The sequence below is a fragment of the Arvicanthis niloticus genome, chromosome 3, assembly GCF_011762505.2.
Source record: "Arvicanthis niloticus isolate mArvNil1 chromosome 3, mArvNil1.pat.X, whole genome shotgun sequence".
Taxonomy (NCBI): Eukaryota; Metazoa; Chordata; class Mammalia; order Rodentia; family Muridae; genus Arvicanthis; species Arvicanthis niloticus.
The window spans coordinates 66,113,299-66,129,968 of record NC_047660.1 but is presented as its reverse complement, the minus strand read 5'-3'; the positions used below and the strand labels follow the sequence as shown (position 1 = coordinate 66,129,968).

At 38.0% G+C, this 16,670-nt stretch overlaps 1 protein-coding gene across 1 annotated transcript; it reads left to right on the top strand.

Moving 5' to 3' along the window:
* Window positions 1–6,112: 6,112 nt before the first annotated feature.
* Or4e2 (olfactory receptor family 4 subfamily E member 2) lies at window positions 6,113–16,670 on the top strand. Its single transcript, XM_034498536.2, has 3 exons — window positions 6,113–6,330; window positions 7,728–7,904; window positions 15,287–16,670. Exon 3 carries the CDS (start codon window positions 15,308–15,310, stop codon window positions 16,232–16,234), a length of 927 nt encoding a protein of 308 aa, XP_034354427.1. The 5' UTR covers window positions 6,113–6,330; window positions 7,728–7,904; window positions 15,287–15,307; the 3' UTR covers window positions 16,235–16,670.

Genomic DNA, 16,670 nt, shown 5'->3' with positions numbered 1-16,670 from the left:
TGCTCCTGTTCAATTGAAGTCTTGGTTAAAGCAGTAAGACATCTGAGAGGTAAAGAGACTAAAAATGGAAAAGGAAGAAGTTGAAGCATCCTTATTTTCAGATGATATCATTCTGTACATAAAAGACCCAATAGTCTCTACAAGAAAACTCTTACAGCGGATAAACACATCTAACAGGATTGTCCTAGTTAAGGTTGCTACTGATGTGAAGAGACACCATGACCACAGCAACTCTTAAAAGGGAAAACATTTAATTTGGGCTGACTTACAGTTCAGAGGTTTAGTTCATTATTATTATGGTAGGAAGCATAAAGGCATTCGGGCAGACATGGTGTTCGAGAGGTATTTAAGAGTTCAATATCTGAATGGGCAGGCAGCAGGAAGAGAAATCGATACTGGGCATAGCTTGAGCTTCTGAAATCTCAAATCCTACCCCCAATGACACATTTCCTTCAGCATGCCCACACCTATTCCAACAAGGCCTCACCTCCTCAGAGTGCCACTCCCTTTGAGCCTACAAGGGTCATTTTCATTCAAACCACCATATTCCACTTGATGCCCTTCATAGGCTGATAGCCATATTATAATGCAAAAAGTATTCAGCCCAACATCAAAAGTCTCCATAGTCTACTATAGTCTCAACAATTTTTAAAATGTCCAAAGTTCAATATCTGTTCTAAGATTCATACAATTTCTTAACCATATTTCCTTGTAGGATCAAAGTAAAAGCCAGATCACATACTTCCAACATACAACAGCACAGGATATACATTATCAAGAGGCAAGGGAGGAAATGGGTTATAGTGAGAAGACACTGGACCAAAGAAAGACCAAGAACTAACTGGGCAAACTCCAAACTCTGTATCTCCATGTCTGTTGTCAAAATGCTCTTCAGATCTCCAATTCCTTTCAGCTTTGTTGACAGCAACACACTTCTTTCTTGTTGGCTAGTTTTACTCCCTGTTAGTATCGTTCCTTGGCAGGTATCCCTCAACTCTGGAATCTTTAACATCTTGGGTCTCCAAGGCAATCTAGGCTTCTAGAACCTTCACAGCTTCACACAATGACCTACCTCTCTAGGCCTCCTAGAGACATCCCCTGATACAAGTCTGGCCTCAGAGGCTTTTCTTAGTCTTGGAGGAGATTACATAACTCCTTTCTTCTCTTCTTGACTCTAAAGCCATGTGGTTGAAGCTGCCATGTTCTGTTCCTTACTAGGGGAACATGGCCTCTTATTCAAATACAGTTTTCCTTTTCTTTATTATTTTTTTCTTCACTGCCTAAGCATAGTTGTCCTGTAACTTGCTCTGTAGATTAGGCTAGACTTAAACTCTGAAATTCACCTGCCTCTGCCTCCCTAGTGTTGGAATTACAGGTGAGTGGCACCATGCCTGGCCCTATACTTTTCTTTAATTACTTCTTGTTGTAAAGCTATTTAAGGTTGAAGTCTACTATTGTCCGGATAGCCTTCTGAACTCTGCAAAATGGGGAACTCCATTCACCAGTAGGGCTTCTTCTCTGACCTTGTCTGGGGAGTTTGATACCCCCATACTCTCCACCTGCAGAGTGTCATGTAGCCTTGGTTAGATTACAGGTTCAGCTTCCCTTCTTCCGATAATATCTCAGTACCTTAGCCTTCAGCCAATGATCTTTGCCCACCCTGGATATTCCACCCACTTCTTCAAAACCATACAACCCTGAATGAAGTTGATCTGTCTCCCCAAAGTGATCCCAGAGATAAGTGTTATTTTTATCATACTCATGGGCCATCCAAAACCCTGCTCATGACTCTGCTTCCTTTGTCCTCATGGGCTGGTGGCCCAAAACCCTGGGGAAATAGGAGACTCACAACATTTCACATGTCAGAAGCTTAACAGGGTGAGGCCTTGCCCTGAGGCCACCATTCCCCTTATTTCATTTAGCATTAGGCTTTAAAAAAAACCTTTTTCCTGGTGCTCTTTCTCTTCAAACTGTATATTTTGTATTTTCCTTGCACAGATTGCTCTTTTTCATTAAAGATCTTCATATTATTGGGCACTAATAATCAAGCATCACAGTCAAGGCTGTTTTGAAATGTCTTCTGCAAACACTATTAATTCGTTAACTCTTCAACTTAGTCTGAGGCAGAGTTTTTGGACATGGACAGAAAGCAGTTATATTCTTAGCCAAAATATTATAAGAACCATTTCTAAGTTATATATTAATATTCTTCTCTTCTGAAGCCTCTTGAGTCAGGCCCCCCACAGCTCAAGTGACCCTTAGTACCACTGTCTTTCATGCTTCTACTAGTATGGTTCATTAAATCCTCTATTCAGTTGCTTTTATAACTTGAAGTTCTAAAGTCTACATTTCTCCAAACAAACAAACAAACAAACAAAAATACTCTGGCCTATCAGAGCAATACCCAGTCTCTGGTACCAACTTCTTTTTTGTTAGGGTTTCTATTGCTGTGAAGAGATACCTTGACAACTGCAACTCTTATAAAGGAAAGCATTTATCTGTGGCAGGCTTAAGTTTAGAGGTGGCATGTGGGCATACATGGTGTTGAAGAGGTAGCTGAGAGTCCTACATCTGTATCAGCAGGCGATAGAAAGAAAGAATGACACTGGTCCTGGTTTGAGTTTCTGAATCCTCAAAGACCACTCCCAGTAACATATTTTTTAACAAGGCCACACCTCCTAATAATGCCACTCCCTATGAGCCTATGGAGGTGATTTTCATTCAAACCACCACAAGGATACAAAACTAATACACAAAAATTGATCAGTAACCTTACTGTATACAAATGATGAATATACCAAGAAAGAAATTATATAAACAATACCATTCAGAATATCTTAAAATATGAAAATATCTTGGAATAAATCTAAACAAGAAAGTGAAAGACTTTACATTGAAAAATTTAGGAAATGGCAGAAGATATAAGGAGGTGGACAGATCTCTCATGCTTATGAATCGGCAGGATTAATATTGTGAAAATGGCCATCCTACTGAAACTTAGCAACAGATTCAATGCAATCTTATTAAAATTTCAACAAAATTTGTTATAGGAATTGAAAAAAATAACCTTAAATCTCATGTGGAAACACAAAAGAAAATGACCTTGAACTATAAAAAGGTTGTTGGAGGAATGACTATCTCTGATTTCAAGTTATACTATAAAATTATAATATTAAAAATAGCATAGTAGTTAACTAATGTACAGATACATTAACTAGTGTAATAGAACTGAAGACTCAAGTATAAGCCTACACTCCTACAGCCTCCTAATTTTTTCTTTTTTCCAAAGATTTCAAAATTACATGTTGGAGAAAAGACAGCATCTTTGACAAAGGTGCTGGTCAAACTGGTTCATGTAGAACAAAACAAGATTCTTAGCCCTCACTTTACACAAAACTCAATTTCAAGTGGACCCAGGGCCTAAACACAAGACCCATAACCCTAAAATTGATAGAGGAGAAAGGAGGGAATAAGCTTGACTTTAAAGGTACAGGAAAGGACTTTCTAAACAAGATCCTGGTAGTGCAGGCATTAAGATTGACTATTGATAAGTGGGACCCCATAAAACTTAAAAGCTTCTGTACAACAAAAGACACTATCATCAGAGGAAAGAGGCAGCCTACAAAATTAGCAAAATGGTTAACAGATACACATCTGAATATTAATAACATATATATATGTATATATGTAGAATACATGTATATATACATATATATGTAGAATATATATATATATATATATATATATATATATATATTTTACAAGAGATATCTGCTTATCCATTTCATTGCTGCTTTATTCATGGCAGTAAGGGAATGGAAACAGTCTAGACATCCATCAATGAATGAATGGTTAATAAAAATGTAGCGCATTTACACAATGGGATATTATACAACTGTTAAGAAAAGTGAAATTATGAAATTAATTTGTAGGTAGAGGACAGAGCTGACAACAATCATTGTGCGTAAGATAGCCCAGACCCACAAAGACAAACATCACATATTTCCTCTCATTTGTGGATGGTCTCTTTGAAGCTTTAGATTTATGTATTCCATTTGGAGAACCTACTGAGATCAAGAAGTTAGTAAGAGGCCATGGAGGGGGCTTTCAAGGAAAGGAAGAGAGAATACAGTGATGTAAAATGGGAAAAGAAATAATGGGATAAAAAGGGCTAAATGGGATGGGTAAATGGGAGGGCAAAGGAGAGGAGGGAATATGAAACCGAGCAACTAACCCTAGAGAGCTTCTGAAAAAGTCTTTTTTCTTTTCTTTTCTTCCTTTTTTTTTTTTTTTTTTTTGCAAAAACTAACACCACAAAAGTGTCTATAGAGAGAATTTGAATGGAATTATCCTACACTAGGGCAACATGCTCCTACTAGATACCTCAGGCTAACAAAGAAAAAGTCCAGTGCTAGGAATTGGTTACCTCTAAGGAGCTGCTGGCCAGTGAGGTCACACAGAACTCCAAATATTATAGACTGATGTCATTGCTATTAGTTATCTTCCAGAATGTAATGGTAAAACTCTATTGCTGAAAATATCACATACTTGAGTAATAGGACATGGAGGAATCAAGTTGGCACTGAGTGGGAAGGCTCATACAGGCTAGTTTTCATAGAGTTGAAAGGTGTTATGCACACTACTGGAAGAGAAATATAATTACCAGTTTTATGCAGCTAAGAACCTTGTGAGTGACAACAATGGCCGGCTTGGCAAGATATGCCTATCAGTGCAATAGTGGCTTAAATGTCATGGGAATAGCCATCTACTTTATGACTGGATTTAAGGTACACTACCAAAAAATCAATCTTATACCTGAACAGTTATTGGGGTCAAGAACCTATGGTTGGACAGATCATAGGTCCTAGGAAAGAACCTACTTCAGTCATGTTACTTGGCTAGTGGTGTATAGTATTAATACAACTCCTAAAAACTTATTGTTATACCCATAGATTTATATACCTTTGGCCTTTACCACAGAAGCTTCTTTTTGCAACAGGTATTATTAATGCAATTTGGTTAAGATACAGAGTATAATTAACAGTGGGATGTTTAGCCCCTAAAGGGACATCTATGTCACACATCATTCTGATAAGGTTCAGAGGTCATTGTAGAAGGCAGGAAGGTATGAGAAGCTAAAAGTGGTATATGAATACAAAGAGCCAGTGTTTCTAGATACAGTAGGACAGTTCACATGTGAATGTACAGTGGTTACGACAGCATGCACATACCTGTGCAGGCTCAAGCCAGTCCAAATCCCAATATGGAGTGGAGAGGCAGGCAACCACACTCCTAGATAAGGAGTTATTTGTAGATGCTAGGTGCTGAAGAGGGAGTGTTAGTTTATTTTATAGGTGTGTCTCCTGGTAGGTCTAACACTATCATTGGATGGACATATACTCAGGTATATAGACTGCAATTATTGGACTCAAGTTAAAAAAACCCACCAAGTTGGGTGTGCACCAAATGGAGGGTACATTGAGAGATTTGGAAGAAAGGTGAATATGGCTAAATATATGAAATTATCAAAGAATTAACCAAAAAAAGTAGATTAGGGCAAAACATACAAGCTTATAATTGGATGATTTATATCACCCACAATTCAGTTACCTTATTTTATAATGCACAAGACAATATTTTTTAGTATACTAATGGAGTCATAAAATCAAACTTAATTTTTGAACATGTTCAGCATCTCAAAGAGGGACTCATGCTGTCTAGCATTTTTCTTCATTTCTCTATCTATGCAGCCCCTCAAAACCATTAACATACTTTTTACCTTTATAAATTTGCCTATTTTGGGTATTTCATATCCATGGAATTCTAAAAAAAGTCTTCCATTTTAAGGTTGCTGTTCTACTTGTGAATGACCTTAACATCCCTGGTGTGTAGTGCAATGTTTAGTATCATGTCCACACAAACTGTTGTCATGGAAACTGCAAAAGCTTTGGAACTCTTCCTTATTTAGAGGCTACTGGGTTTATTGTCCATTTATTAAATTGCTAAGTAAGTAAGACTAATAACAGGAAGTACACTGAATCATGAAACTTTTAATAATGCCCCTGGGTATTCACTGATGGCAGGTTCAAGTAGAGCCATTTAACAATCATTTCAAGTTCAATTAGAGCCATCCAGTGACCACTTCAAGATCTTGGGTTAGATTGATAAAAACCCCAGAGCTTGCAAGCCTGAAATACGCCCAGTGCAGGATTTTGTGCTCTGTGATTTTGTATCCTAGGTGTCTGTACTAAAGTGTAGGAGAACTGAATCACTAATAAAAGTATGGATAGGTGGTTTCTGTTGTGAGTTGGGGGAATTTATTTTAAACAGGTAAGACAGGTAGATCTTATCTATAAAGATATATTATTTATTGCTTTGGGTCATATAGAGACTTTAACAGAGCTACTGGCTGATACAAGTCTTTATAGCTACCTCATGTTTATAAAGGGTTTGTTGTCATTTATTTAAAATGGATATTGATCAGGGCTAGAAGGAGGTAAAGTCTTCTTCCAGGGATGGTTCTCTTCTGAGGGTTCACAGGATAATGATCTTTCTTCTCTTTTATTACATTGGTATCTTTAAGGCCAATGAAAATATTGCAAGAAAGGAAACTATTAGCTACAGTTATCCAGACAGAAAGATGGGGGAGGGGGAAAGGAGGGAAAGAGAGAGAAAGAGAGAGAGAGAGAGAGAGAGAGAGAGAGAGAGAGAGAGAGAGAGAGAGACAGACAGACAGACAGACAGACACACAGACAGACACACAGACACAAACACACACACACACACACACACACACACACAGAGAGAGAGAGAGAGAGAGAGAGAGAGAGAGAGAGAGAGAGACAGAGAGCATGAGAGCATGAGAGCATGAGTGCATGAGTGCATGAATGAATTGAAGGTGGAGTTTTTCTTTTGCTGGGAAACTCAGCCGTGTAAGGCTTTCTAGTGAGTGACTAAAGCCTGCCCAGATTATTAAGGATATTTGCCTTTCCCAAAGTCTACTCATTTAAGTTTTAATCATGTATAAGAATACCACCACAGAATAACTAGGTCACTAACCAGACATCTGGGTTCTATGCATAGCTGAGTTGATGCATGATGCTAATTTTTGTAGTAATTTATGGTGTTAATTTTTCCCAATTTTTCATTAATTTTTTGTTAATGAGAATGAAGTAACTTGCCCAAGTTTATTCTATATATCAACTCAGAAAAGGTCTTCACTTGATGTTTATGAATTCATCTGGACAGCAAAAGAACCTAAGATTAACTAGACTTGATTTGACACAGATTACTTACAATTTACATTTTCCTAGAACAAAATTTTAAACTTAACATTGGCATCAGGCCATATCTCCTCAAGTATGCCACATATTTATATCACCTAGAATAAATACTTTTCTTGTATGCAAAATTTACACAATACATGTCTTTCTTTTGAGTGACAAATCTGGAGAGGTATTAATATAAGTTCTTGTAGTGGTCATGCTTAGTGCCTGCTTAAAGTGATATTGGAGAGAAGGCTTAATTCTACTTATCTTGGCCAGAAAGAAGGAAAAAGAACATTTGAAAGTATAAATCAGAACATTTGGAGAAGGAAAATATTAAAAAAAAAACCCCAAAGGACCAATATTACAATTATATAGTTATTCATACAGAAGACCAGCTACCTAAATCAGAATCTGTTATTTACTTAAAATATGTCACTGTTTGTGTTTTATTTCTGGAAGGAATTATAAGGAAGGTGAATGAAAGAACACAATACTGTTATAAAAGAGCATAATACCGCTGTAAGAATCACCACTGGACAGCTGGAGAACACTGGTGTCAGCATTGACAGCACTTCCCATGCTTCTGTGTCTGCTCCTGATGACACTGGCACAGCACTGAACCAGGCTCTTTCCCAGGTATTTATCAGATAAATTCCATCCACATGGTTTAGAAGTTTAATAGGAGTACTTTTGACTTAGACTCATTTTACTCCTCCTTTGCATTCAGAATCGGCCATATTTTTTAATTAGCTGCTTTCACTGAAGGTGCCTACCTACAATTGTGCTTGTACACATGCACTCCCCCTAGCACAAGCATGCATATGTGTGTACATATAAGCACAGGTGCACACATCCCAAACATACTCACACGCTGCATACTTCTCATTGTCTCCCCAAGCATGCAAGCACACACACACACATACATTATATTTATAATATAAATATATATGTACATATGGTATACGTACATATACTATCCAAGACTCTTCAAGACGTTTGAGGCTCTGACTTGTTGCCTTTCCTATTTCACTGTATCACTTGCTTCTTGTTTTGATTACTGAAAGAATCACTGGGCTGTGGGGTCTTGGGTAGGGAGGAATCAATGCTTTCTCTTCCCTTTGCTTTTTTGTGTTTGAATCACAGCACAATTCGTAGAAAAGAGTTCATAGAATAAACACTGAATTTGAAAAAAACAATCTTCCAAAAAAGAAGCCTTCTTACTGGAATGTGGTCCCTATTTTTGGCTCATTTGTCTCATCACCAGAGGAAAACTCTCCTCCATGCTCTGAAATTTAGCTCAAAGATCAGCTTTGAGATGCTTCAGAGAAGACATGGAGGACTAGTTGAGGCATGGTGGCTTACTTTGCCTGCCTGGGCTTCCCTGTCTGGGAGGGTCATTCTCTGGGGCTCATCATGACTGTACTGTTGTTTGTGGATGAAAAGTTGGGGCATTTCTCTGTGTGCTGAGTGGAAGGCTTTGTTGTGATTGTTGTGTCTCTCTGGGTGTGATTTTTTCTCAGAGGGTTCTTTCTCAGTGTTGATTGACCACCAGGCACATGATATCAGTCATATGCTATAGAGTAGAATCAAGTCTTAAAAAAAGCTTGATATAGCCTATTGTAAACAATAAAAAACAGATAAGAATCTAAGTACAATTTGGTAAAAGATTCAAGAATTTATTTGACTCAGTTTTCCACAGAGGAGACCTATGGCAGAAGTGGTGGGATGGAGTTCTAATCTTAACATGATGAAATCTCAAGACAATCCTGAAACCAATTGCAGTCTATTTTACTAGAATGTAAAACTGTCAAAAAGTTTAACGCATCCTCTCTGTGAGTACCTGCCTGTCTCCTCTAACCCTCTGACATTCAATTAGTGTAGGACATTTTCTTATACCGGATTCATTCAAGTAAGGTCTAGGCAGCCCAGCATTTTATAGATAGACCTGAAACTAAATTGCTAGGCAGCTGTGATGGACACTGAGGCTTCTCTTTGCAAAAGGAGCCCATTCTAAGGGTCTCTGCCAAGGTTTGGTCCTGCAGTATTCAAATAGAGGTCAGGTAGAAACAGACAAGGCAACAGACAGACAAAGACAGTCTGGGGATTTCTGATACAATGACAGACACCAGTAGACTAAATCTGGGGTGTCTGGAAGCAAAGGTCTTTAAATCTGTGGTGACTCAGTAGACTCTTAGAATAATTGAAAAAAGGGAAAGTCATTACCGTCTGTGTTTGGGAGCTGCTGTGGGAACTCAGGAAAAGCTAAATAGGCAAGCAAAGGACCTAAAGCTCAGTTTTCACTGCCTCGCCCTGCACACTGGGCACACTGCTGGCGCCCAGTAGGGATTCTGGCCCCTTGGTTTTCCTGTCTCATTACAGAGTACACATCTACTGAGGTCATCTTGTTCCCCCAACGTTTGGTTTCTTTACTGTTTTCTATTTGTAATATTACCTCTTGTTTTCCAGCTAAGAAGCATTCAGTGAGTTCCTTTTTTTTGTGTGTGTGTGTGTGACAAGTACTTTGTTATATGGCTAGAAAAATAAAATATTTCCCTTTCTTCAAGGGGTGCATGGCTAGAGCCCATTGTTCCTTAAAGGCCACTGCATGTTTGCTTGTTCAGTGTGTTTTAAGCAGCATGGCACTGTGTTTTGGCATGCAGGCGTTGGGAAGTTTGATTCTTCTTCCTTAACTTCCAAAGCTCTAGGACTGTAGGTGTGTGCTACAACATCCAGATGATGACTTTTTTTTTTTTTAAATTTTAAAAGGGCTATTACTAAGTCAGTAAAAGAGGAATTCCTTCTTTCCCCCTTTCCCATCTCTCTTCTTCCATTTCTTCTGCTGAGTATCAAGAACAGAGCCTTGTGCATATTAAGTGAATGCTTAACCACAGGGTTACACTGCTGCCCCAAGGAGGCATTTTTTAATTAACTTATTTTTACTCAATAATTTGAATTTAATATTTTTTATTTAACAGTCTTATTTGCAAGGCACTAAATCTAACCTTTCTTGTATTTGAGAGTCTTTATAGGTTGAGGATATGACTCAGTGGTAGAATACTTGCCTAGTAGAGGCATACATTAAATAGGTGCGATTGCCAGTACCATTAAAAAAAAAAAAATCAAACCAAAATGGTTGTGTGGCTCATGCTTTAGTGATGATAAAGGTAATGCCCAGCACAAGTATATTTCTTTATAAAAGATACAATGACAGTTAGATATGTTTGTGTATGCCTGTAACTCCAGCACTTATGGGGCTGAAATGGGAAGGTTGTAAGGTGAAGGCCAGCTTGGGCTACAAAGGGAGTTCTAGGCTAGCCTAAGCAGCATTATGAGACCATTTCACAAAACAATACAAACAATAATACAGACACATTATAATCCCTTAGACACAGAGAAAGAAAAAATTACTTGCAACTCCATGAAGTCACTATATTTTTGATATTTTCTCTCCATACATTTTCAATATTCACTTTTTAAAACATGTCTAGTATATAAACAATTATAGAATATAATATAAAGTTAATAAAATATTTGTATTCTTTTTAATCCCATGCTTAGGAAAGTAAATAATATTAAAATTTACATTCTTTAAATCTACTATTTTAGAAATGTATATAAGTAGAAATAATGAATAATTACATGTTTGCATGTTTAAAAAATGTCTTTTTGATTCCTTTCTTTGTCCCTTCTTTCTTCTCTCCATCCTTTTCCAAGACTCACAATATATTGATAATAGATTCTTTTGTTGGACTTACTTTGAAATTAGTTGTTTGTGATCTAGACTACATACTAAAATCACCAAGGAGAGATGAATTAATTGTTTGAGGTGAGATTGGACTTCAAAATTTATAAAAATCATTTAAACAGTCCTGACTGACAGCCATGTTGAAAACCACTGCCTTAGGTTACTACACATGCATCCAGTTCATTAATGGTTCAAGTGTCTTCATATTGTTTCTGTACCAAAAGTTATTCATTCATGGGGCTCATACATTGGCTGCTCTGGTTCACTCCCTAGCACCCACATGGCAGCTCATAACTGAATGTAACTTAGGGTCTACAGGATCTTTTCTAGTCTTCAATGTCCCAGGCATGCACATGGTCACAGACACACATTCAGGTAAAACACATACCCCTAAAATAATAAGATAAACATTAACAAACTTTAAAAATCATTTATTTCTGTATTGATAAGCATTGTTTGTTTCCAATACCTCATTTTACTAAAAAGTATTTAAATAAGTGTGTACCTTTAGTTCATAGTTACCAGTTCCTTTAGTTCCATGAAATTCAGTCCTGAAAACAGGATTTCTTGGTCTAGAGTATAGACTTTAAAATTCTCTTCAGTACTGCCAACTTGTTTCCCACAAAAGGTCTTAAGAATACTGTCAGTAACTGTCCAGCAGGACATTAAACACGGGTCTGGGGAGGTCACCTGAAAGAGAAGATGGGGGGGCAGGCGAACGCAAAGAAGATGGCTTGTCTATAGGCTGATCAAACCATAATTTTTACTTTTTCACACAGGGGTTATATACACAAAAAGGCAGGATGTGGAGAAGGGGATGTTGCAGGAGCATAGGTGTTCAGGAGGAGTACAGATATCTTTTAGAACAGTGTGTCAGCTGGGTGAAGGTTCAGGGGACAGGACACTATGACTCCGCCTATGATTCACTTGTCCTAATCTAAGTTGGTACTATCCACCAAGGCTACTCAAGGTCTATGACTACTCAGGCTTCCATCAAAGATGATTGTTTGCAATAGCTTCTAGCCATCTGTTTCAGCGTTTTTCCACAGAGACCCAACCAAGGCTTTGTGCTAGCAGGCATGCATATTAGGCCTACCGCTGTCTTCAGGCCTATGGCTGATTCCAGGCCTTTAGTGTATAGACAGAGATGCCCCTGACAAGTAACAGTATATAAAGACTGAATCCATTTTTTATGCTTTTGTCAATGTGACAAAAACCAAATGTATTTGGTTTTATTCTCTAACTCTCCTGAATGACCATCACTCAGACACACATCTCCTTTGTGAGTCCATTCCTGTGGTCTTTGGGTTTGTATTCTTTGCTCATTTTTAGTGTGATAATTTGTATTTTACTATCAAATTTTAAGGGTCTTTGAATAAGGGAATATTATTCTTTTCTGTCATATGTGTTCTGACATTTTCCCAGTCTTTTTTTTTTTTTTTTTTTTTTTTTGTCTTTTGATAACTTATGGAGAACACACATGTAACAGAATGTTGAGAATATATCATCAAACATCACTATTATCTACTGTTTCAATAGCTCTCCTATCACTGTCATTTCTAATGGGTGGATACGAGTCAGGTCAAGTTCAGCCATTCATTCAGACTCCCCCCAAGCCAACCCATGACTGTTAGGCTGCTTCAAATAGTACTAGATTTAAAATTCCTGTGTGTTTAGCTTTTTCTGTAGTTTGGACACTGTAGGAGATTACCTTAGCCTAAGTTAAATAATTAGCTCAAAGCTTCATTTTTTTTTGGGTGATTTGTGATGATCATCTTCTAAACTCTTATAGTTTATGGTCACCCAACCAGCATGAATAGTTAGGAACAATTAGGAAGAAAAGTTATATAATGGAACTGAAAGAATCATAGTTTGTGACTTATTAGTTTAAGTGAGAGGGCATAATTAGACTCACAATACCTAAGAAGTTAGTTTACTGCAAATAAGCTATTGTTTATTTTGCAAAACTACAAAGTGCAAGGCATCTGCAAAGTGCTACAAGAGGTAAGTCACATGTGGTTATTACTTTTTGAAAAAAATCATGTGAAAGCGTGTCTTTAACAATATCAACAATGTTGGCAGTTAAAGTACATGACTTGAAACTGAAAATGGATCCCCAGACAGAGTTATTAATTTAACAGGCTGGCAAGCCAAGGACAGGTAAGATTCTTTACAGAGCTTTACCAACCTAAGACAGAAGTGAATTGCTTTTGATAATGCATATTCCATGATGGGTAAGGAAGGCATTCTTGTCAGAATGACTTAAGACAGGCTCAGTTTGTGTTATGAAACAAAAAAAGGAGGAGATGTGGAGAGATTTTGGGTCTGCTTTGCAGGAATCTGACATTGGTCAAGGACAAGGAAATAGGCTTCAGGCAGGAATCTGACATTAGGCTAGAACAAAGAAGTAATTTCAGGCAGGAATCTAAATCTTAGGCTAGAACAAAGAAGTAGGCTTTAGGCATGAAAATGACTTTGGGCTAGGACAGGGAAGTAGGCTCAGATATTTTGGTAGTCCTGATAAGTCCTTAGAAATAGTGATCACCGGACTTTGTTTATTGCCTTGCTTGTTCTTTGACTATTTGCATCTATTGTATTGCTAGTTCCTCAACCTAGAACTGACCTTAATACTTGCATGTAATTAAAATAGTATAAAAGCAAAAGGGAGGAGAAGGGATGAGATAGAGGGATTATGGGGGGACGGGGAAAGGGGATAACATCTGAAATAAATGTAAATAAATAAAATATCCAATAAAAACCAGGAGAAAAAAAGTAATTTTTGCAGTTAAAATATAATTATATTATTTTCCACTTTCTTTTCCTCCATATAAATCCTGCCATATACCCTCCCTTGCTTCTCCCCAAATCATGGCCTCTTTTTCTTTATTATAATATATATGTATATATACATTATTTGTACATGAATATACAGATGTATAAATCTGTAAACAGAACTTGCTTAGTCTATAGTGTTTAGTGTTATTGTGTATGTATAATTCCAGGGCTGGTCACTTTGTATTGGATAACCAAATAGGGAAAGACTATCTCTTCCACTCCCAGTATTTCTTAGTTGCCTGTGGTTCTTTGTTTATGACTGGGGCCCCATGAGGTTTCCCTCTTTCATGTTAGTGTTCTATTGGTGTTATACTTGTTCAAGTCTTGTTTAGGTAATCATATTGACATATGGTAAAGCTTCTCTGTCATTTCTAGGCAACAGTATCTTACAGCCAGTTTTCCTGGTGCTCTGACTTTTAAAATCTTTTGGTTATTTCTGTACTTTTAAAGAGCAGTTTAGTTTATGGGAATGAAAACTAAATCTCCTACTTTATTTTAGAGTAAAGTACCATAAAGTAATTATGAAACAGAAGCAGACTTTTACTGAATCAGGATAGTTTTCTTAAGGTCAGTACTTTGAGATAATACAAATATGAAGTAAAGATGAATAGTATTTTAATAGATATGGAAGGACCCCACATTGGACAAAACAAAAGACCGTTAAGGTTTTGAAGGTTAATTATCTTAATAACAGAAGTCAAATAATGAGTGGTCTCTGTAGCGGGAAAATTTCTCTGCAAGTTGGGAGGAGCTAAGGTGGGAGGAGTAAGGAGAGGAAGAGGAATAAGGAGAGGAAGAAGAGTGAGGGGAGGAGCAGAGGAGGATGGAGAATCAGGCTTATATCGGGAGCAGTACTGGGTAACAACTTATATCTAGGTTAGTTAATTGGGAAACACCTCCAATTGTGTAAGCATCTTGTTTATTGAGCATTACCAAACATATAAAGCCTTTGGTTAATCATTAAGCATTAGAGTCTAGTTCCTACCTGGTACCACATGGATGGTGGGATGGTCTGGGCTCAGCCCATCCATGTGGAGACAGCGTGGAAGATTGGCAGAGCCATTTCCCATGCTTGCGTCTTGTGGGTGGCAGGGCTGGTGTCTCTGGCCGCCTGAGTTGGCAGCTTGAGTGGGAGGCATGAGCCGAGCGATTAAGATTAAGCCACTGCTGCTCGTGATCTCAGGCCTATCCTAGATCAAAACAGATCGGGTGCCGCCGTTTTAAATATCTCTATCAACAGGTCTCTGTTGGAGTTTTATAATGTTGGAACAAATCTGATACTATTCTTGGTGGGTTATTCTGAAATAAAAAGAACCAGGCAAACACAGGATTTAAAATAATTTACATATTCATGCCAAGCCTCTTAGCAAAACAGTCATTTCAATTACTTCATCCTTGTAGTACCAGAATAATTTAAAATTTACGCCCCGCCCCCTAGATCCTCTGGAACACTCATTAGATGGGAGCTCTAAATCAAACAAGAGTGACTGAATTTGTCTTCCTGGGCCTCACTGACAATTGGGTGTTGGAGATTCTGTTTTTCATACCATTTACAGCCACTTATGCATTAACACTTTTGGGGAACATCCTCATTGTTGTTACCATAGTCTTCACTCCACGTCTCCACAATCCCATGTACTACTTTCTGAGCAATCTGTCCTTCATTGACATCTGCCACTCATCTGTCACCGTGCCCAAGATGCTGGAGGGTTTGCTTTTAGAAAAAAAGACCATTTCCTTTGACAATTGCATCGCACAGCTCTTCTTCCTACATCTCTTTGCTTGTGCTGAGATCTTTCTGCTGACGATTATGGCGTATGATCGTTACGTGGCTATCTGCATCCCACTGCATTACTCCAGTGTGATGAACATGAAGGTCTGTGTACAGCTTGTCTTTGCACTCTGGCTGGGGGGCACTGTTCATTCACTTGTGCAAACTTTGTTGACTATTCGTCTACCCTACTGTGGCCCGAACATTATCGATAGCTACTTCTGTGATGTACCTCCTGTCATCAAGCTGGCTTGCACAGATACATACCTTACAGGGATTCTGATCGTATCCAATAGTGGAACCATCTCCCTCGTATGTTTTCTAGCCTTGGTCACCTCCTACACAGTCATCCTGTTTTCTCTTCGAAAACAGTCAGCAGAAAGTCGTCGGAAAGCCCTGTCCACCTGCTCAGCCCACTTCATGGTGGTTGCCCTGTTCTTTGGGCCATGTATCTTCATCTACACTCGGCCAGATACCAGCTTCTCCATCGACAAGGTGGTATCAGTCTTCTACACAGTGGTCACCCCTTTGCTGAATCCTCTCATTTACACCTTGAGGAATGAGGAGGTGAAAACTGCCATGAAGCATCTCAGGCAGAGACGAATTTGCTCATAAAATCGTGTGTGTGTGTGTGTGTGTGTGTGTGTGTGTGTGTGTATGTGTTGTGATGACAGCCACAGTTATGACCACATCCTGAATGTGGAGGTAACATGTACTCTTAAACATTTCTCCAGCCTGGAAAACTTATTTTCTTAATAAACTACTCAGAAGTCAAAAGTTAAACATTTTGACTAAATGGATTATGACTTTTTATTTTTGTGGTTGATCCTTTCACATTGGAATCTGTCTATGTCCGAGCCTTAAAGATTTTTGGCTGTTTTACTTTGCAAATTTTATAATTTCATCTAAAATTCTAGGTGTGTGATGTTTGGGGTTTAGTTTTTGTACACGGTATGAAATAAGTTTGAGATTCATTTTATTCATCCATTGGCTTGATATGGCACAATTTGAGACATTTATTTTATTATTAAATTATTTCTATTGAAAAAGA